General features: G+C 33.3%; 2 protein-coding genes across 2 annotated transcripts in view; one reads left to right on the forward strand and one right to left on the reverse strand.

The window, feature by feature from the left end:
* The window catches only part of LOC149420390 (uncharacterized), a 40,319-nt gene extending 21,450 nt beyond the window's left edge, over positions 1-18,869 (forward strand). Inside the window, exons 2-7 of the mRNA XM_089636683.1 lie at positions 9,540-9,731; positions 12,345-12,439; positions 14,398-14,491; positions 16,079-16,240; positions 16,432-16,625; positions 17,412-18,869. Coding sequence (XP_089492809.1) covers positions 9,540-9,731; positions 12,345-12,439; positions 14,398-14,491; positions 16,079-16,240; positions 16,432-16,625; positions 17,412-17,516 — 842 coding nt within the window. The 3' untranslated portion in view covers positions 17,517-18,869. The remainder of the gene's footprint in view (positions 1-9,539; positions 9,732-12,344; positions 12,440-14,397; positions 14,492-16,078; positions 16,241-16,431; positions 16,626-17,411) is intronic.
* Positions 18,870-21,708: 2,839 nt separating this feature from the next.
* Positions 21,709-23,652, reverse strand: part of tefu (Serine/threonine-protein kinase tefu) — a 57,068-nt gene continuing 55,124 nt past the window's right edge. The window contains exon 34 of the mRNA XM_089636349.1: positions 21,709-22,190. Coding sequence (XP_089492475.1) covers positions 22,012-22,190 — 179 coding nt within the window. The 3' untranslated portion in view covers positions 21,709-22,011. The remainder of the gene's footprint in view (positions 22,191-23,652) is intronic.

Here is a 23,652-nt window from a genome sequence, read left to right on the forward strand (position 1 = left end):
GGTACCATTATTTACACTGTATTGTTTACTCCACAAATAATAGTTTTCAAAATATTTACTTACATTTTTAAGACTCCCTCAAACCTGTAATACATAACTGTAGATCTGATCGTATTAAGGCTTCGTAGTGAGAGTTCAAAAAGAAGAAGAAGACGGTTTGAAAGGGAAATTTGTAAATAAGAATGTTAGAGGGAGCGCGCTATTATTTAAAAACAACGCTTAATATTAATAAGTATAACCAAAAATATTTAAATAAAGCATGACTTATTTAAAATAGATCTCTCTCGACACATGTCTTAAGTAGCATTTAAAGAAACACTGTGAATTTTTCATGCCTATGTAGATATAACATGTTAAATAACAGAATCGATCAAGAGATCGATAAAGCTCTATGTCGGTACGGTATTGACGAAATCCGTCATCTATGGTCAGTTAGCGATATTTGCAAGCACGGTCAGAATACGATTCCGACAGTCGGTAGACAAAAGCCGCTGCTTTTAGCAAATATTCTCCAAGGTATAAGTAGAGATGGCAAAATTTAGCATTAATTTTCAGATTTTTTAGATTGCAATTAACAATTAACAATTGGAAATTTAGCGTTTTATAGCATTTTGAGGCATAATTTAGCGTTTTGTAGCAAAATAGAAAAAAGGAATTTAATGAAAGTTTTTAGCGCATATTTTAAGTATTTTTGGTAAAATATATGTTTAACCTTCATTTGCAAGTATTTTCATGTGAAAGATTATAAATAATTATTTTTTATATTAAATTAATAAGGAAGGAAACTCTAAGTACGGGTCGAACACAAACACAACAAATGCAGATTGCGATTAACATCAATAGGCGTCATTTATTTCGCACAATTTGTGTAATGTCAAAAAGCAATTTTAGCCTACAGTACAAAAATATTAAATATTTACACATAAAATAGTAACAAAATTATAAAAAATCGTAATGTAAATATCGATTTTTTGAAATTCTCACATATTATTTTAATACCCGGTATTTTCGGGAAATTCGCGCCTATTTCGCTAAATAGAATAATTTAGCTGAAATACGGCCAAAATCACGTTTTTCGCGTTAATTCGCGAAATACAAATCACTGGAAACACTTTCAAATGTCTTGAAACGCAAAGAAAACTTATAAATGGCCTTTTTTCGAAACATAAATATTTTTTCGCGTTTTTAGTTAAAACGTAATTTTGCCATCTCTAGGTATAAGCTGTCAATATGAAAAACTTTTTAATTTTTAATAATTTCGTTCGTTATGCAAAATACCTGACTTATTACTGAATGGGGGGTGAACTAACTAAGCTCTAAGAAATGAAAGAAATTGTATGCACGATCCACAGGCTTAATTAAATCATCTAAGACGCGATAAGTTGATTACGTTTCAGCATCGAGAAACAAAAGTTGTTAGTTATAATGACTAATGACCTCATGAACTAATTAACTCCCTTTTTAGTGTCAAAGTACGATTACATGCGGACTGCCAATATTTATTAAAGTTACTATTTGTTACAATTCGACACTATCAATTTATTAGTATTTTTAACTTTTACGTAGCCGTCAGACGTTTAGGAATGTCAATTCATGGAGAAATGTGCCAGTGTTGCCAGCGTATATCTACTTCTCATTTATTCCGTTATCAACATCGGTCTGGGTATCAACAGCGCGACCGTACTCGAGAAATCTGTATAAAATCATCGGTAGTTACACCTATCGACCCGATATTGTAGAGTTTCGATTTCCCTGTGCTAGACCCCAGATGTGTTTTTTGTAATTTTGGAAGCATACTTTGTGATTTTTTTTTCTATCAAGGGAATTTCATACAATTACTTTTTGAATTCGGAAAATATATAGAGATTATCTTAAAAAATAACATATATTTTTAAGAGCTTTTATGTTAAAATTCTTCAAGGGTGATACGTTATAAATCGGTAGAAATTCGGAATGCGGTAATTTTAAAAGTAATGATATTTCTAAAACTTGACCGAAAACAATGGCGCCCAGTGATCAACAAATAATTTTCACAATTGCATTACTTTCCAGCGTTCATAATATATCTTTGTATTTTTCTCTCATAAGAAGGTCTCAGTAACAAATCGAAGTATTAAATCAGATTGATAATGGAAAGTTTAAAAAATGCACCTTATGATTCACACTGTTATATTGACACTCTAGTGTGATATAATTTTTAGTTTTGCTGAAAAGTCAAACAGATGTTGGCCGATCAAATCATTCATTCTCCAGTCCTTCATTTCCGTTTTACCGTTTTCTGTCTTGATTGATCGGTACTAGCGGAACTGGGAAACGTTCTTTGAATACTGATTCGGGAATTCAGAATAGTCGATAATAATAATAATAATCAATGGAACTGGGAAACGTTCTTTGAATACTGATTCGGGAATTCAAAATAGTCGATAATAATAATAATCAATAGTGAACTGGACTGCAAGGCTGGAATAATTGAAACACATTCTGAAATGGTTCCAACTGGTTACAACGTCATTATGACATAGAACCTGCCAATGTCTGGTAAGACGTCTATCACCAATGTCACAGCCGCCGAAAGAATAAAAACGAACATCTGGTTTTGGAGGCAAATCGAAAATGACACATTTAAAATCGTTACAGAAAATTTATTCGTCAATATAAAAATAAAGTAGAATACCTTTATCATCGTAATTTTGTTCTTCATTTTTTTCGAGGATAAAAAAGTGAAAATACCCTATTAGCGGGTACAAAGGGTGTGCATGAATTTTGGTTATCTCTAATAATTCAATCGTGTTTATTTGCGCTTTCTTTTCAGCATTTTTTCAAAATTATTGTACCTACCTGCCTGAAGAAAGTTTGAAAAAGAATTGTCTTTGAGATAGTGACATTTCTTTGAACAAATCGTCTAACTCCTCGAATAAAAAAATGTTACGTCAAATATTTGTAAATAGGTATTTACTTAAGTAACTACTTACAAATCTTATGATTTCAGAGGAAATTATGGTTTTCATTTATTAAATAAGAGAAAATTAGAGATATACTTTTTTGGACGTGCATGTCACCCAGGTAGGTTCAAACTATAACGTTATTACAGTTAACGTCATAGAACGTTATAGGTACTTCATTATTATACAAGCAGTAGACACGCAACGCTTTTGTTATCTATCGAACAATGTGTCTCAGTCATTGTTCTGTGTTCATGAATTCATGCCTTGTTGGTGAACAGTGATCATTAAGCTTCTGTTTTATTGACCGGTGCCAGAATCAATCATGCAAATATGAAACTGAATTGATTCATGGTACTTACCGGAATACAAAAGCAAATAACTAATATCTCGACATTACAACAGGAAAATTTATAGGTGTGGTAATTAATAATAATATTCTATTTTTTTCTTAACCCCTAACGTGCCTAGGAGAAAACATCCATCGTGGATTGGAAGCTCGAAGCTTCGATTTAATGGTTTTTTGAACCTTAAAATATGCTCCTAAAGCATTAAAATATATTTACACAAAGTCCATCGGGGCACCTATTTTTTTCACCTAATTTTCGGCGTCCTATCATCTATAACTCTTCATTCATGTCTAGCCCATCGCAGTCTTTGGGGCCTACAGAACCTTATAGTGGTTTTCAATTTGAAAAATCAAATACTAAGGTCTACTAGACTCGTTGTTAAGCAACAACCTTTTCGGTCTTCATTTAAATGTCATCATCAAACTGCATCGGTTTTGGCTGGAACTCAAAGGCGATAATTATTATACTTGGTTTCCTTACTTTTGATGAAGGTTTTTTTTAACGATTTTCAATTCGCATCACGTCATGTGCGCACCGTTCACGCTTGGTGCCAACTTCAACACACACGCGATAAATAGAAACGAAACATATTGAGAGGCAGTGTGTTGATTAAACTTGACCTTGACGGGTACACTCGCACGGGGGAGACGGAATGTGTGCGGCCGTCGTTATTTCACCGCTGTCCGCTGTTAGCTGCTTGCTACAGTGCCATAGGAATAAAGGATAGACCATACTTTAGTTTCAGCTGTGGGCGGCGAGGAGGGATCGATTCTGCTGTCATATAAACACTAAACAGATAAAACATAATGATCGGACACTAGGGAATGGTTAAAGAAAGTAGGTGGGAACAGGGATTCAAAATAATAATAATAATATAGGTTGGTACCAATTAGAACAAGCAATTTTAAAAATGTTGTCATTTAGTACCTACCCAGTTAGGCGATGATCTCATTGTCTATGGTCAACGAATAGATTCAATAGATTGGCATTGTGGCGATTGTGGGTAGGTAGGTATCTACTCAAATAAACACAACAGCTCGACGGGAACAATACATTGTATCGCTGTGTACATTACTTTAAAGGCATAATATTGTGTTCTTAACTATTTTCTATTATCTCAATGTTAAGATTTATTAGCACACAAAAGCAGTATTGTGTGCAAACTATTTCTGGAAGAAAAACAAAATGTAACACATGTGTCTCACATTTTTTTAGAATGCGTCTTCGTAAACTGCTCATTTATGAAATATGTTAGTTTGTATACATAAATATTAGCGTAGAATAACAATATATATTTGATCAAGTTTTACCGATGAAATGTGACATACTGTAAGTATGAAGGACGATTTACTTATTTGTTAGGAATGTACATTTTGTATACAGGGTGTTAAGTGACGTAATTGACTAACTTTAACCAGTGATTCCTGATATTATTTGAAATAAAAAAAATGTAAATGAAATTTTAGTAGGTATCCGGTGACTTTATACCGGTGATTTTAGTCAATGTCTTTGCTCTAAGACATCGATATAAATATATAAAGAAGAGGCGGCCTGGCTTTGTTTTTATGTATGGGACGTACCTACTTGACTTACTTTAACCAGTAATTCCTGACATTATTTGAAATTTAAAAAAAAAAGTAAATGAAATTTTGGTATCCGGTGACTTTATACCGGTGATTTTAGTCAATGTCTTGACTCTAAGACATCGATATAAATATACCTATAAAGAAGAGGCGGCCTGGCTTTGTTTTTATATAAGGGACGTACTTGACTTACTTTAACCAGTGATTCCTGACATTATTTGAAATTTAATTTTTTTTAATGAAATTTTGGTATCCGGTGACTTTATACCGGTGATTTTAGCCAATGTCTTGGCTCTAAGACATCGATATAAATATACATATAAAGAAGAGGCGGCCTGGCTTTGTTTTTATACATCTTAAGTTTTATTCCGAGATAAATTAAATTTTCCACACTTGACCTTCAAAAACAAAAGGAAGGTCACTGTCGATAAACCCTACGTAAAACCCGGGCAACGCCGGGGACTACAGCGAGTTACGAATAAGCTTATTTTGTATCTAGGTACAATAAACTCGTAACAAATACATAGAGTGATTGTGAGAAAGAGAACTGAAAAGTTAAGAGTAACTGTAAACAGATTTAGAACGAGAAGTAAGTAGTAAAGAGCGATTTAGATATATTTTTCACACGATCGGAGTTACTGGAATTCGCGCTGGTGGCCTTTTCATTGCCATATGGATAATACTAAAGTGTTCTACGTGTGGGGTTGTTTTTCCACCCGCTCCAAAGGTCGTTCGTAATCAATACTCTTGCAGCGCTGGCGACGAACGAACAATGAAATTTTACTACATAAACCTTCCAATTTGTTCAGGTAGGAACATGTTTATATCAATAAATATGACTCACTGCGACCGAGTGGTATGCGAATACTTACGTATGCACCACAGACCACACTATAAGCGCGCTATATTTGCGTAGCTTGGCCTTTTCACCATATCGCTCACCATAAATTCCCATTGGTAGTGTACGGCGAGCGATACGCTGAAATAAGCCAAGCCATGATGCGTACAGCGTAATGCGTCTTTATGCTTATTTATACGATAATAAATAATAACTGTTTTCCGATGGCAACACCATGGCGAAATGCTTCAAACTTTTATAAAGTTTTTTTCTTTTGTCGTGGAAAACAAAACACTCATTACAAAGTAGGTACCTACAGTATTATTTCTGAAGAGTTTTTTATGCTAATCGGGCTTTTTAGGGTAGTTATACTATAATGTAGGTATGTTGTTGCTAGATTAACAGATTTTTTCAAATATCCAGCCTGGGATAACACCCACACGTTGGGGTTTCAACCACAAAAATCTCGGATATTAAAAAAATTAAGAAATTTATTAAGTATTAAAACCATGGCCGTAGATTCATAATTATCATTATACTAACGTAGAGACATTAAAAACTAATGTTTTATGATAGAAATCACCTTCAGCTAGATATTACCTACTGTAAAATCAATAAAAACATTAAAAATAAAGAGAAAAAACACATTCCAGATACGAGCACCTACTCAAATCCATTTAAATCAACTATTAAAAAATGTATTCGAAGAACAATTTTAACTAGGTCGGTACTTATGTACCCGATAAAAAATATTATTCGTAGTTTCCCGCGGTTACCCGTCACACCGGTCCTGGATTTTCATTTAAAAAATCTATCTAAAAATATACAAAAATTTACGCAATATTGGTAGTAAAATTATCCGGATTCCGAATCTAAATATAAATATGTCCACATACAAAGAAAACAAACGGCATAATTTTACAGTTAGATTCCAATACGATTATACTGAGATGACATCAGATATTTTCTTAGATGTTCAACATGATATTAATTTCGTAAATAATTTAAAATCTAAAATAAATCTGTCCACTACCAACTACAACTATTTGAAACCACGGCGAGTTAGTTCACGGAACGAGCCCACGATTACGTTTAGTAGGTACCTACTTTTAACAGGCAGGAATTTGAAGTCGCATTTCAAGATGTTAGTTAATTGACATAAATTGTTAACTGGAGAATTTAAACCTCCGCAATGGTCAGAAATGCGCTTATGTGGGTGTCATTCTGTGTTTATAACTACTCTGGCACAAATTCCTTGCAGGCGTAATGGAGGTATGGAACGTTCCTGTTGATTATGAAATCCCTACAACTTTTACTTGGCCTGTCTTTGTTAAAGTTTTCTGTCACGTTACTTGATTGAATGGAAGTATAAAGTACATGGATATAGGATGTTCGGGAAGTGAATGTTTTAATATTTATCAAATGTATTTTTTATTAGAATAGTGGTTTAAACAAAGTTAATTATGGCTATTTAATTAAAGTGAAGCCGCAAAGTGAATTTACAATAATTATTATTCAAGAGATTTTTTAATATTAACTGAAGTTCCCAGCGTTGCTCGGGATTTACGAAATTTATGAAGGTTTAATGAAATCAGACGTAGATGTGACCTTTCTCTTGTTTTGAAGGTCATATCTGCAAATATTCATCATTCAATATTTTTTAATTGGTCATAAGTCATAATATGTTGCTGTTTTCGATCAAAACTTATTTCAATGTTTTGGACAAGGATAGATAATATATATTATTTATTTATTGTAGCTAGTGCTATACAATTTACAAAACAGGTTTCGGTAATTATTCGGGATCGCTGTCCACGCTTGTAAATGGCTGTCATTCCTTTCAACGAAAGAGAATTTATATTTAATTTAATTTAAAATTAGATTGTTAAAATTAAAAATTTCCCAGATGCAGATAATTGTCATTTTAGTAATTAAGGTAAATCAAAAGTATTATTTAAAAAAATATATATTTAGCATGGCCAGCGATCCCGAATTTACCTAGGTTTGTAACTAAAAAAAAAAAAATAATTTGGTCGTTACAAAAATCATGTTTTTAACCAAGGAGGTAAATGATGGCCACATTTTTTTATATTTTAAATCCCGAAAACCCCTTTTCACTTGCTGTGGTGCATATATATGGGAGAATCTTACAAAACAACTATTATATTCCTTAATAATAATAGTAACACAGTATTTATATAGCGTAATTTAGTGTCATTCCACTTCAAGTGCATCCTTACAGAATTCATAGCAAAAATTTACGAGTCACGGGGTATTTTTTAAAAAGTAAGATAAACATTCCCGGGTTATGAATCTCCTACTCCGTGATCGAGGACTTAACCAGCCGAGGAATTGAATGCACTACGCCTGGGTGGGACCCAAACGCAATGTCAACTCACCCATTGACTAGTTGATTCGGTTTACCTAAGTTGTGTTTTAGTATTTCCATATGTTTTACTTTAGTTAATAATATAAAATACTGATTAAAAAAACTGATTATTCTTTCAGCAGAATTTTCTGAGAAATTTCACTGCGGTGCAATTTCTAAATAATCGATTCTTGCAATGTTTACGTTGGAGTTGAATTTATTAGCTGACTGTCGGGTTTCAATTGTTTTTCCAATAATGCTTTGTATTCTCTATTTTATTATTTTTGCTGATTCGTTGTCGTTGATACAACAAATATAAATTATAGAAAATATTCATAATAATATTGTAATTACAAGCCCAACTTTGTACATTACGTTTTCAATGAATAATTAATGTCATGGATTAACGTCATTAATGAAATGGATTGAGGTGTGAATTTATTTTGAAACATTGTCTTGCCAATTAGAGATCTGTTGCAGCCTCTCTTTCTTTCGTTGTCTGTGAGAAAGAGGAAGAGGTTACAATGGAGCTATCAGCGGTGCATTAGCAACTAAATTACTACGCAATCTTTTGGGTCTGATTGCAACATAAATTGTCATAAACCTTGATATTATAAAAATAATGTATTTCAAACAAGTTCATGGAAATTTATGTATTCCAAAAGACGCCACTGATTATTAACATTAGCGGCAAGAAAAATCTAAAATATTTACGAGTACGAAATCAAGGCAATAATAAAAATAAATTGTAGAGTAAATAATATTTTAAATGTCGGTACTTACCTACATTGCAGATGGTAATCAGATTTATTTTTTAAAAAAAGTTCCAAATATGATTCCGATATTCACTTTATTTTGAACTTTCAAAGTATTAACAAACATTCCAAATTTAAACCTAATGAAAACTTATTAAAAACATGATATTATGTATAATAATGCGAAATCATTTTCGATCAAAAAAGGGTGGTAGGTTCTGGGGGTCAGTGTTTTTGAAGATTTGCGGACATATGAATCCATCCCTCCCACTGCGGTGCAAGATTGATGGGTTGAGAGAGTCTGGCTGGAGAGGTCAATTGGCCTCCGTCAGCTGGCCTCTCCCAATTTGGCTCGCCACGTAGCTGGTGGGCAAACGTAGACCAGAACAAACATCACCTCACCAACTCGGGCACCCCTGCTAAGTCGGTGATACCCGTACCCGCCTCCAAAAATAAAAAATGATTTTATAAAAAAAGCATTCTAAATTTAATTTTATAAAAAATGTGTTTTAATGTAACTTTCTCTAGGAGTTTTTAAAAGTATTTTAAATTTAAACTTCTTTAAAAATATGTTCTAATGTAACCTTCTCTCTAGGAGTTGACAAAAGGTTGTTTTTTAATTAGTTTCAATGGCAAAATTTTGTAAAAGGTGTAGGTATCTAATCTAAATTTATGTCTTATCCTAATGTAACTATCTCTTTAGGAGCTTTCAAAAGTTTCGGCGAGAAGACGGCGTCCCTCTTTGAGCGCAAGAAGAAGGATGCTGGTGACCTGGCCGCCCAGAAGGTGCAGGAGGCCTCCGCCATAGTGGAGGGGCAGGCCCAGAAGGCCGGGGAGCTCATCCAGTCCACCAAGAGCGATGCTGAGAAGGCGGCAGTGGGTGCTGTCACCTCAGGTACTTAACTATACTATGTATATATGTTTTTTAGAATGATTACATTTACAGCACCTACTTTCAGTCAGACCATCGCAGTCTTCTAAACTTACTGTATTGTAGAAATTTTTAATCGCAATTCAACGAGTGAATTATTGAATTATTATGTTCACTTGGCCAATGGTCACCCCTCATTAGAGTCTAGCAATAATACCGGTTTTCCTACCAGACTTCTACGAGAAGTTAGGTAGGTACTGTATTTCTAACTTCACTCCGCGTCACAAAAATTGCACCAATTGCAAAATTTTACGAGACTATAAAGTGATCGTCTCTTTTGGATTTACAGCATCGTCGCCCTGATCCACACCTCCTGATGAAGCCACCAGTCTCTCGAAAGCGTTTGAAAGCCTGTCTAACAGCAAAACGGCTTAAGTTATGTTACCGAGCAAAATCACAATGTCGCATCCTTGATTGCAGTATTGCATTGATGTATTATCAGTATTGCCACCACTTGAGCGGCTTCATCAGCAGTTGCATCTATTTTAAGGGGTTATTTTCTAGTAATGATTCACATGTGTCTTCTTTAACATTCGGATAGAGAATGACCTACATTTGACTTAAACTGCCCCTTTTATAGCCCAGGAAGATGACACAAGTTTTGGTACCTTCAAAGAGTATGCGCAACATTTTTTTAATGTTCCAAACTCGGAAAATTTGTATTGTTTATGAAATAGTACTATTGTCTATTATAGGTCATTAAATGTACTTTCAATTGATATCAATATTGTTTGGGTTAGATGTATTAGCTTGGGAAAAGTTAAACTTGAAACTTATTTTCGAAGATGTACGATTTTTGTGACGCCGAGTGTAGATCTATGATAAAAATTGAATTTTGAAGTCTATGATAAAAATGTATGATATTTAAAAAAACTTCAACTTGCATAATATAGTCTAATTTTTTGACAGTTATTTGTTAGGTTAAAAGCCCATGATGGAAATTACATTACACTTGAATCAAATACCCCATAATGTTAATAATGCTTCCAACTTACTGACATTTCCCATATATTTTGATGGCAACATGCTACACTGGCGCCTCCTGGCGGCATGAGTTATGCGTCTTGGTTTCCTTTCATACATTTTAATAGATTCTATATGAAATATATTCTTTATTTTACCTTAATAAATATTAGAATCGAAGAAAAAAAAAGGTACCTAACCCTAAATGCGACCGTACTCCTGTTTATGCTCAAAATATTAAAGCAGCTAATCACAGTCTTGATGGTTTAGAAAGGTAATAAAATATTTTATAAATAAATATAATAATTCTTTTTAGGTAAGCATTAATGGGGACGAATTAATATTAAGGGGAATTTATTATTTTTGTAATTAATTATTAATTCAATTCAACTTTGTTGTTTGTAATTATTACATCCGTAAACTTCACACAGAACCTACTGGGACATATTCATATATTTTTTTTCAATATTGAATAAAATAAAATTATAGAGCGCAAAACACCGTACTACATAAGTTCAATTTACCGCCATTGAAAGGAATGTCAACGCCAATATGCTACACTAGCGCCTCTAGCGACCAGAGTTGTTGATATTGCCTATATTTTACTGGAGTTGGACGTATTATTAATATTGTAGGGTATTTGCTTGCATTACCCGTAAATTTCAGACTGAAAAAGCTGTTCAAATTTGATGACGCCAGAGCTCAAGAGATTTTGTAGTTTCAGACAAAGGACACACATATATTCTATCCTTAATAAAGTGAAGATATTGTTACCTTTTCATATTTCTGTCAGATTTTCATATAATGGTTAACCTTAAATTTTAAAATACATTAAGTAATTATCAATTTTATTTGACTCTATGGGAAAGTTCAAACCACCATTATTTGTCTTTTGCTCTAATGACTACATTACCACAAAACCACAGAACATTGTAATCTCGTGTGGTTTTAGAATTATTATCCTTTTTGATGCACTGGTATTAAATACATGTCATTTGTCATTTAATACATTTAATAATAATTAGCTGATGTCTATCAATGCTTGGCGGGTCTTTTGAAAGGTTGTAGAAAGTTTATTAGTCGTGATTTTTACAACTACAATAGAGTTGTAACACAGTTGAAAGAAATTTTAAAGTGTATAAAAATACAAAATATCTTTCAAAGTTAACCGAAACATGCTATAATATGAATAGTGTGAATGCTGTGTCTGTTACACCAACATATCATCGGTAGGTGCTCTGAAGAACTAGTGTCACTGGCATTGACCCATTGTCGGAAGACGCAGAAATCTTTTGAAATTCTTTAGTTTTTAAGTTTATTCATAAATTTTTATTTAATGCGACGACAGCACCACAAAGTATAATTTGATTTATATTTCCTTGACACACATTATTCTATTAAAAAAATTATAACCACACCAATAAAAGTTTTTAAAACTCTACACAAGCCGAAGAATCTTGTTGGATTTCTGCCAGAATAAAAATAATATGTATAATGAAAAGGTTTTTATGATTAGATTTCCCGACAACATCTTTCAAAGAAAATATATTTCCTGAAAGCTCGTATTACATTAATGAAATGATCTATTTATTAAATGAAATGCTAATATTTCAGCCGGAGACAGCAAACACTCTGCCATAGACGCCCTGGATAAGGAATTTGGGAAAGTCAGTGTGGCAGCCGAAGATGCCAAAAATGCAACCTCCAAGGTAAATATATTATCACCATTATTAAAACTGTAGAAATGTAGAAACATATAGAATTAGATTGAAAATATCGAATTCTATATGAAGTCGACACTTTTGATTCACAATAAAAATTAAATAGATACATACTTTACTTTACATCTAATATTATCCAGCTTAATGGTAACCATAAATAAACCGATCACATGGTAAAATTGAACAGTGTGGAGCATCTTAACCGTAAATAAACCACTCACTAGATCGATACATAAAACAACTTCTATAGATTGATAATTTTGGGCTTTTTGTATGAAACATATTGGACCTAAAAAAAACATAGATATGCCAATATACCTATAGTCAGTACAATTCTCATTCGGATCCTACTTATTATACTATTACCAATGAAAAACTCTGAAAGTTTATTCCATAGACACAGAATTTTTCATTGTTAGGTAAAGTTAGGCAACAATATGACATCACAATATTCAAGGTTCCAATTTTGGATCGGAGTTATACCACCTGAGCTTAGTTAGCTATGTTTTTATGAATCCAAAAATAATTGAATATCAATTTCAAATAACTACTTTCATAAAAAAATTCGAGAATTTTTACAAATATAGGTTTTTTTTAGTTCATGGGAATTAATAAACTATGTTGATATTTTCCTCCAACACTATTAAAAAATTGCAGATTATGATTTGGCTATCGAAAAAAGACATTTAAAATGTAACAAAATCCAAACCCCATTTAACGTATCACATCATTTAACATAAGTAATGTTCAGGCTGATCCATTGTAAACTGTAATTTCATGCAAGATTGCAGACAAAAAAAAAGTGAATATGAACGACCGTGAACTTATTTTTTACTGTAGAGTTATCAGTGGAAACTTCACTGGATAATGCAACAAAGTAAACACTCATATTTCAAAATGTGTATACGATAGCATGTGTTCCCAAAAAAAAATGGTAGTCTATAATAATACCACCATTACATCCAAGCACAATGCATAAAATGATTTATAATCATTGAATGACATTTTAAACAAGGTTATTGAACTTGATGTTTTTTGTGTGATTGCTTTTTATATTCAGATTAAATCCGAAACCAGTTGCATTGGTGGAAATACATAAACCGTCTTACTCATAATAGATAATACGGAGGGATAAGAACAGGTTAGTAGAAAACATTACTCATAATCACGAGCATGCGTACTGCGTATACCGGCCATAATACCGCAGTATTGGTGGCTGATAAATTTTTATACTGCCCGACACCAGGATTAGGGACGTATTACTATGGTATTAAGACGGAGATATCGGATTTGAAAAATATTGATCAGTCGCGCAATGAAAATGTAAAAAAGCAGTAATACCCATTTGCAGCAATATCAGAGGAATATTTTAAATCAAAATATCGATTTACCCAAGCACATACGGAACGCATTATCGAATTGGCCAAATTTCAAAGCAATTGAAAGCATACTGGATCAATGACATCGAAAATGTCATCTGAAGAAACGTGAAGTTAGCAACTAAACGCGAAATGCGAAAATGACCGTATTTTTGAGGATTGCAACAAAGTGGTGCCAGTTATTACGAGTAAATATTTGAACCCAAGCAGTATACGGCACTCCTCACCGTATAGCTATACCAGCGATGCAGTGGCGTATTAGGAAATCTATACAAGTAATACTGTATTTGTTTAACCTTAACTTCGCCAACATGGCAAGGATACTATTAAAAAATCACTTCTCTGAATATACTCGTAACTAGCTATTCAGGGGAAACTAATTATGATACTTAAATTTATTGGTTATTGAACTTAACGTTTTTATGTGATTTTTTGTATCAGATTAAATCCGGAGCCAGCCATCGGTGGAAATAAAATTAGTTGCTTGAAATGAAAAAAAGCTGCATTTTTCGAATGTGATTAAATATTAAATTTATGATGTTAACAAAATTCTCTTTTTTATTTCAGGCCATTGATGATGGAAGAAAAGCCTTCGACGACACAAGGCAAGCAGCCACTGCAGCTGTGGACAGCACGAGAAAAGCCGTCGACGACACCAAAAGTAAGGAAAAAGAAACAATAATTTCAAATAAGTATATGAAGTCAGGCATAATAAGGAACAATTTTTATTTTTATCAGTACTTTATAGTTCAAAGTAATATTTCATAATTATTGTATATGAAAACATACATAAAATGTTATATTTATGAACCTGTCCATCTAAAACAAAACACATTACATTTACATATTTCCTAGGCGATAATAAATGAGCAACCTGTCTGAATTTTACTGATAGTATTTAAAAGTATAAAATTTACAAAAAAAGATAAGTATATTTAGTAATAATAGATATGCCTGCATTTTTTATTAATACTCCATTACTTTATAATTTGGCTAATGTCCAAAAATTAGCAGACTTCGGCGATAAATGAATCAAATCAATAAATTCAGTCTGGTGACGCGTGTGAATGAATTTTCAGTTCAATCGTCGTTTGCGCCTTTCAAGTTCAGGTGGGTAAAAATAAAATGTATTTCGGGTTTGGCGTACTTTTGAATGGAATATGAAAGAAAGTTAAAAAAACAACACTTGCGTTTATCAATGATCATCGCCGAGAATAACCGTCTTCAAAATTTAACCAAAAGCTGACACCCACTGGCGAGAATTGGCAGATAACGTGGAACGTTATTTGAAGTGGCAAATGTCAAAATATTAAAAATACCATTGATTTCCGATGTGTAATGATATGTATAATGTGACGAGAGTTTTAGAACACTCCGATCTTATAGTACCAGATGACCGGTAATAAATAATTCATTGTGTATAATAATAATAAATGTCGGTAGTACAATGGGTATGATTTAAGATTCTCACATACAATGGAATAATGGTGATTAATTTTAGGGGGAGTGTTGTGCTTCATCCTACTTTTCCTGTAATGTGCCTACTACCCAAAAATCGTCCATCATAATGTAGAACAGAATTTATTCCATATTTAAAAGAAACCAATGAAGATATGGTATGAAAGCGTGCTGACTGTTGCTAAGCTATTACCTATCAAAGCTGCGGAGAAAGTGAAAATTATGCGTTTGGTGAGTAGGTAGAAACAAAGGCGGGGTGTCACTGCAGTAGTATGGGTGAACGATGTTGGCGGATTGAAAGGGAATGAAATTATTATATTATTGATTCAAATTATAATATATATGTATATACATAAACAAAAATGTAAAAGTTGGTTTGTTCAAAATCTTAAATCTCTGAAAGTTCTTCACCAATTGTTTTGAAATTTTGACACAACGTTGCATTCGAATACGCGTGTGTTTTTATATACCTATATTATATAGATGTCACCTGTGACAGGTAAAAACATGCTTTTTTTTTTAAAAAGCGCTATCAGTTGGACAAACATGCTTTTTTTAAAACAGCGCCATCTGTTAGACGTAAAAGCAACATGCAATATTGTTTCACTATTTGCACAAACAGACTGAGCCACAGTAACGCGTGGCGAGGTACAGCTAGTAATATAATAAAAATGAGATGTTCACTTCGCTTTCATGAGTGCCTGCAGTTTCGTACTAACGATAGTTCATGGTCCGTCTCCTTGCTATTATTATCAGTGTTGAAATGCTAACAAATCCAATTTATTTCCAGACACATTCAACCAAACAGTAGACACGGGCAAGAAGGCAGCGGAGGACGCGCGGCTGGCGGCAGTGGCGGCCAAGGACAGCGCCGTGCAGGCGGCTGAAGCAGCCAAGGAGCAGGCCAGACAGGCGGCAGAGGCCGCCGGCGAACAAGCCAAGAACGCTGCCAGTGAGTTCCTTCAACTAATTAACTATACCATCCTCTTCCACTACATATTTATGTTTATCTTTGTAATTTAGTCTTAAGTAAACCCTGACGATGTGAGCATCGCTCCAGAAACATGTCGGTTGTATGTAAACAATAAAAATAGTTAAAATCAAGTGGTTATTATTTTTAATTCATTGAAATAATGATTACAGCCAGCGCAATTGAGGAGGGCAAGAAGGCAGCAGCAGCTGTGGCGGAGCAGGCCCAGAGTGCGGTGACCGGGGCCATCGACCAGGGTCTGCACCAGGTGGAGGCGGCGGCAGACGCCGGCCTCAAGAGCGCCAGCACACTCGTGGACACCAAGCTTAAGGATGCCGAGAAGTATGCCGATGAGCAGAGGGAAAAGGTTATAAAATATTTTATAAATAATTGAGTTATATTATATTTTTTTGAAATGCTGCTTCATAGAATTATTTTTAAATTTTCAGGAGCGTCTTTTGTAAACTTTTAAAGAAAAAAACAAAGCGTGGTGCACTCTTTCTCTTTTCAACACTGTTCAAATCATATATCTCACTGTAATACACAATGAGATAGCATGACTTTTATGAGTCAATGTCAGACTAGGAGAAATATCTCCCATAAAGAAAGGATGAATGTCATTGAAGCTTTTGGCATAGCCTAGGGACATTTCGATTTTACGACTCTTGTGTTAAACAAACAATATTATATTATAGGGTTGTATACGTGGGCGCCGGTATATGTATTTTCCACCATTCTTACAATGTTACTTCCTTCCTCTCCTTAAAAAGACACCACATCCCCACTGGCTTTTTGCAGCAAGTCAAAGTTTTTTATCATTTTAACTTTCGTTAAAAGATTTTTAAGAATTTATAATTTTGAATGCCGACTGGATACTGAGACTGAGCGTAATACGTTCTTTAAAAACACAAAAAAAAAATATATGGGAAACATTTGTTGCTAGATGGTATTGTTAATATGACATTTAGTAAATAGTTCCCAATGGTCGAGTAGTTAAGACGCCTGTACCAGTAAGACAAGAGATCCTGGGTTTAATTCCTAGTTGTGACTGTTATCTTTTTATTTTTCTGTGTCCTGTTCTGTATCATGTTTCGTTTAGATTTATTAGTACTATCTTATTTTTCAAAAGTAAATAACTGACTGTTTGTTATAGATGGTGGCTGGAATTGCCGCAGCAACCCAAAAGACTGCCGAGTCGGGAGCTGAGGGAGCAGCCGGTCTCCTCGGAAAGGCTTCCGGCCTGATGAACTTCAAATAAGTACCCAGTCAACGCTAACACGCTTCAAAATTCACCGCATAATGCCTATGAATTTAACTCTCATTCAAGAAATCATTGCATTTATGTAAAAAAACGAGATTTTTATTGTACGAATGTGACAGAATATGACACCCAACACCGATACACTTTTTTCAGAGTTCATTTGATTTGCAATGAATTAAATTAAACCGCAGTAGCTTTTCAAAAACTTTAGTTTTCTACCGATACAAGATAGATACAGCCGGCAAACATGCGTAGTTAGTTCCACAAATGGAGAATTTATGAGAAACATGTTGTGTTAGATAAGTTTGCTACTTTTATATGGTTTTATATACTTAAAACAGTAGTGTATTATGTATTCGTTTCGCAGTAGTACCAAATTCTGTAAATTTAAAACTCCAACCCTGGCATAAGAAATTGAAAATATCTGATACCATAATGCAGCGCACTAACAATGTAATTACTGCAAGCTGAGGACAATGTGCTATTATTTAGTGCATTGTTTGTTAATTAGGTTTAATAAGTTTAAAATAAGAGATGTGTAAAATCAGCAGTACAAAACAGGAGTACATAAAGATCAGTTAGTTTAAGCGTCTAAGATATTCAAAGATTATAATTGTGGCAAATGAATGCAGAAAAAGTCCTGGCTATAATATTATTACACCTGAAAAGCCATTAAATTCCTACAAACTTACTCTTGTTTACTGTCTTAAAAAATGGAGTGCTTTTAAAATCTGGGGGTATATTTATATATATATTTATTTTTTTATCGAAACGATTAATATTTATGTAAATTTTGCTTAGTGGCCTTTAAAACAATAAAACCCGATAAAAAATGTAATTACCTCCCACGAAAGCTTTTGTGATGCAAAATGCTAAATTGATAAAATTTTTACCTCTAAATTTCAGTGTTTGTTAGTTATTAAATAAATAAACATTAATTTAATTTGTGAATATTACTTAAAATTATGTATGTTGAATAATTTTCCTTGATTACAATATTACCAAAATTCTCTCTTCATGTTTTTACATTTTGTCAATTTCACAAATTAATTAATTGGTTCAAGATTTGCTAGCATTAGATCTGCCAATGTAATAAAAATATGTAGAAAAAATAACTTTGTAAATTTAACAGATCTTGAAGAATCAAAACGAGAAGTAAAATTTTAATAACATCAAGGGAAAGTTTTTAATGAAAATAATGTTTCTTTATAATGATGTCAATATTGTCCATGTTAACGCATTATGAACAAACTTTTAATTTCAAATTACCTTAATTTTTATACTTATAATAAATGTACTGTTACTGTATATTGTAGAAATGTGATAAAAAAATAAAATTAAAATAATGTTGCAATGAGTTTTATTTCCTTTATTATATTTATAAACAATGACATCTACAAACCCATCATTATCCACTTTTCTTTATTATAAAATATTCTTATTATTGAGATTAAATTTATAAAAATACTTTTACATTACAACAACATTTCTAAGGACGGGTTGTTTCGGAGAATTTGAACAATTCATCAAATTTCAACATTCATTTTCGGGTTCTGTGAAAGTCCTATTCAAGCCCTGTTATCATATCATTATAGGCTAGTTGCTTGACACAACTGAAATAATAACAGAACTTGAAAAAATCTTTCACAGAACTTGTACTATGAAATTTAAAGAATTGTTCAAATTCTCCGAAACAACCCGTCCTTAGACTGAAACATAAATGTTACATTTTGATTCACATTGTGAATTTGTCAGGTACTTTTTTAAAATTTTATAAGATTTAAATCACAGATTTATTAATAAACCATCATAATATTGCAGTTGGAAGGCAGTATGGAATGATGTTAAATGTAATTAATTAAAAATGGCCCATTTAATAAGTAAAGCACAAAAATACACTCGTTGCAGCAATAGGATACAATAAAGCCAATTTGTCTTTTTACTGGAGAATCGCTTCATTAATTCCTTGAACCTTTAAGATGGCAGCAAAAACTCCCCCGTAGGTAGCTGCATTATGGACCGAGATACAGACTTCGCAACAATATGGACAAATTATAAATTGAAAAGAGAGAAAAAATCAACAAACTTTTATGTATTGAAAATAAATTTAACATATTGATGTTAATAATAAAAAATAATATTTGCAATGAATTATTAACATGGATATGGGATACAAAGACAGATTATGAGAATACATTATGTACTTACAAACTAGCAAATCATTATTTAGAAACCGAAATTATTAACAAAAAAAATAAATGCATTTTTTTCATATTGATCTATATTCATATAATTAATTAAAAAAGGTTCCAGGATAACTCAACACAATGACAATTCATCAAACCTTTAAAAAATGATATAAAGTCATTAAAATCAATGAAAAAAAACTAAGCTATAAACTTAAACTACGTAACCTTCAGACAAAGTTTTTGTTTCAACTCTTTTCATGACTTTATATCACTTTTTAAAGGTGTGTTGAATTGTCAATTTGATGAGTTATCCGCTCATCCCACTGAATAGATAACACACACCTTCAAATATAAACGCCTTCTAAGTAGATTTGAATAGAAACGATTGTCGGCACTTAGTACCTTTTGACTATTATATCAAGATTACCATCAACATTGGGTGCTCTGTCTATCTTACAGTGCCTGACATTGTATTCGCCATTGTACTTCGTTTTGTACTGAAAGACTGAATTTCTGAATGCTCCCACTTTTGGATTACAAAACAAACCCAAATAACATTTTTTATATTCTTTTTTATTCTATACTTAGAACAATAAAAGAGTATATATTGAAATTATTTAAGTTTTTAACACTTATTTCATTTTTCAACGGTTGCCGGTTTCAGCTTGTAGACATATTCAGACTGGTACAATTATACTACTATATACAATGATTTTATTACAATAAGGAATTCCAGTCAATTTTTATTTTTATGAAAGCTCGCCTTCTAACCTAAATACCAATATTTTTGGATGATATAACTGAAAAAAAAAAAAAAAATTAGATCTCGACAACAGCGCCACCAAGCTGGAACCAACGATACACATTCACCAAATTTCACTAAAATCAGTTGGGCGGTTTCGGAGATAAGCGTGTACAAACTCAGTGGCACGTGATTTTTATATATTAAGATACATAGAATTTATAAAACGTCATTTAAAAATGAATAAAACACCATCTCATTATAACACACTGTTTAGTTGGTACAACGGAATCTGCAGATTCTGATATCACAACCAATCGACGTGGTTACGAATGGTTACAATGTCTTTTTCTTTCGTAGTAATGCAGGATTTTAAACACCGGTAAATCATTTATTAGGTGCGGTATTTTTGCACTTTGGTTCAAAACAATAACATTAGTGACGAGATGCTAACGTTTTACCTAGTGTTCTTTAATGTTAAAAGTGGGTAATCTTAAGAATAAAAAATGTATCAGCTTCCATACAAAATACAGCACCTGATGAAAAAAAAATAAGGCTTTTTGGAGACCCGAAAAATTAAAAATTATTTAATCTATTAACCTCTCAGACAAAGACTTTTATCTACTATGTGTTCCTTTGAGAACTGTCAAAACGTGATAATTTTTGTGTTATTTACGAGTTTTGCTAAAAGCTTCATAACTCACGTTTTGGGAAACGTAGCCTCATTCTAAAAAATGTTTTGGAAAGATTATGAAATCAACTATCGCATTGTGTTGTAATACGTAAATATTTGCGTTTCTAAATATACATTTTATGAAAACGTCAAAAAAATGTAAAAATCGCTTACAATTATTTCAAAGCTTTGAAAAATGTACTTTTTTCTGAGTATCATAAAGAAATAACACTTTATATATTGAAGAAATATAATTAGAAACTATTAGTCACCTCAAAATATTAACCGTTCAAACTAAAATATTTTTAATAAATTATTTAGAAACGCAATAAATTATGAACGAACAAGATGACAGATTCAATCGGCTTAGATAATGCAACTCTACGTTTCATAGATATTCTTGAATACAGACGCGTAGCGTTATTCATTATCGATACTCTGTTTTTTAAATCATGGCAATCCGTATACTAGTGATGGAAATAAATCGATTTTTGTAAAATCTTGCGCGTTTACGTGAAAAGACGTTCTAATGTCTTGACCGCTGTTATATCATATTTACGTCTTTTGACGTTCTAATGTTCTGAGTGGTTAAAACTAACGAAAACAATAAAAAATATGTATCCAGGTATTTGAGTTGGCCATTGTTGATAAAACAAATTGACTGGAGTTCCTTATTGTTTATTTTAGTTAGATTAGGCCATAGATAATAGAAACATAGGGAGACATGGCGTGGAAGCGTGCAGACTGTTGCCGAGCTACGACAAAACTGCTTTTATCAAAGCGGCGGAGCCAAAGACCGAAAGTGTGTAGGTAGAAACAAAGGCAGTTCCCTTGTTTCTGTTATGTATGGATAAGGCACTGTTTAAGTTAATTTAATTGGTTGACTGTTCAGAGGTAGGGTTGCCATCCGGGGAACAGCCGAGAGAGATTGTTGCTATCGGTGGCCTGCTGCAGCAGTCGGGCCACCTGCCCCGGGGTGGCCAGCGCGCTGCCAAACTCCACCCCCTCCAGCTTGTTGCGCACGCGCAGTAGTGCCCGCTCCGCCTCGCTGCCCGAACCACTCGCCTCTGCAAAGTGAAAGCATGAGAATAATGTTATCAAGACGATGAGGAAGAATAGGAAGTAATATTACAATATCTTGGTCATGTCACGAGAGGCGACAAATAAGGTTGCAATGTTTACAGGCTGATTATAATACTCTGACCACCTTTCTTTCCTCAGAGCACGTGTTCCAAAGGCTAACAAATCAATGTACCCCGGTGTACGGGTAGCCTCGGGAAAGGAGATCCTGTTTTTATGTGAATACATCGCCCAAGTATCCTAACTGCTCCCAACCGTCTGGAGCCAGTAAGACTATTGCATCCCAAATTGGGGTAAGTTAGTTGTGAGGCTGAAGGTAGTGGCGAGGGGAAGGAAATGGGAAAGACGAAGGTGGAGAAGTACCTGGCTATTCAAATCTGGTCACCAAACATGGCTTAAGTCATTTGAAGCAATGTTTCAGTACAGAATGATAATCTGACCTTTGGATTGCTATTCGAGAGCCTTACCAGTTGACGACGGAGGCCGCTTCTGCCTGGGATGTAGCATTCGTATTGTATCGTATTATAAGGGGCAAAATATACAAGATGAAATTGATGAAAAACATGTCGCACCTTGTGACATTGAAACTTACATGACTAGTATGAGTTCAGTTCTGACGATGATTTTGTTAATGATGTGAGATTGAAGTGCGAGGAGGGCAGAATATTGGACAAAGGAAGGACTGCTTAACATGTTTCAAACAACATTTTGATTTGGAATGGTGGTATCTCCAGTGTGATACTGAAAGTATCTACCGCTCAATAAGGCACAAATATTATATTGACACATCATGAGTATCAGATATTTGCATATAGTGGAGGGCCTAGAGTTTAGACAGTCTATGAGCATTTTAAACCCTCAGGTTAATTTGTTCGCTTTTGGGAGTCTCGTAGAAATTGTTGTCTCCCTCAGTGTCATAGTGAGAAATATGAACTAAACGAAAAAACGTTTTAGAAAGAGAAAACACCATCCTTTATATTAAAATCCAAAAAAAGAAGTATATAAATGTACACTTCTATGAAACCAAACTTTCCGACCTAATTTGAGAAAAAATTATGAACCTTTGTGAATTATTTATAAAATATTTTTATATGAAACTACAAAAAAATGAGATGACATTTGTCTAATAAAATAAGTTTTTTTTTTCATTATCAGTAACAGTAGTTTGGTAAAAACCTAAGGTAAGCCATTTTTAAAACTTTTCTGTTTTCATTAAAAATGTTTATATTTAAAAAATTATGATTATTTCTATAATAAAATTTGGAAGCGTATTTCATCACCTTTCAAAAACAGTTTTTTTGTTTTAGGATACATTCAGAAGTATCCCATTTCATTGCAAAGACCTTCTGACAAAATATGCCAGGAGCGTGAGGGTTAACAACCACTTTCTGCACCTCGGGGACCAGAACCGAGGAGCGATGGTTCGATCATCGATATAGATGAACAGGT

Source organism: Hesperophylax consimilis, chromosome 10, assembly GCF_061612785.1.
Source record: "Hesperophylax consimilis isolate HC1 chromosome 10, BYU_Hcon_1.0, whole genome shotgun sequence".
Taxonomy (NCBI): domain Eukaryota; kingdom Metazoa; phylum Arthropoda; class Insecta; order Trichoptera; family Limnephilidae; genus Hesperophylax; species Hesperophylax consimilis.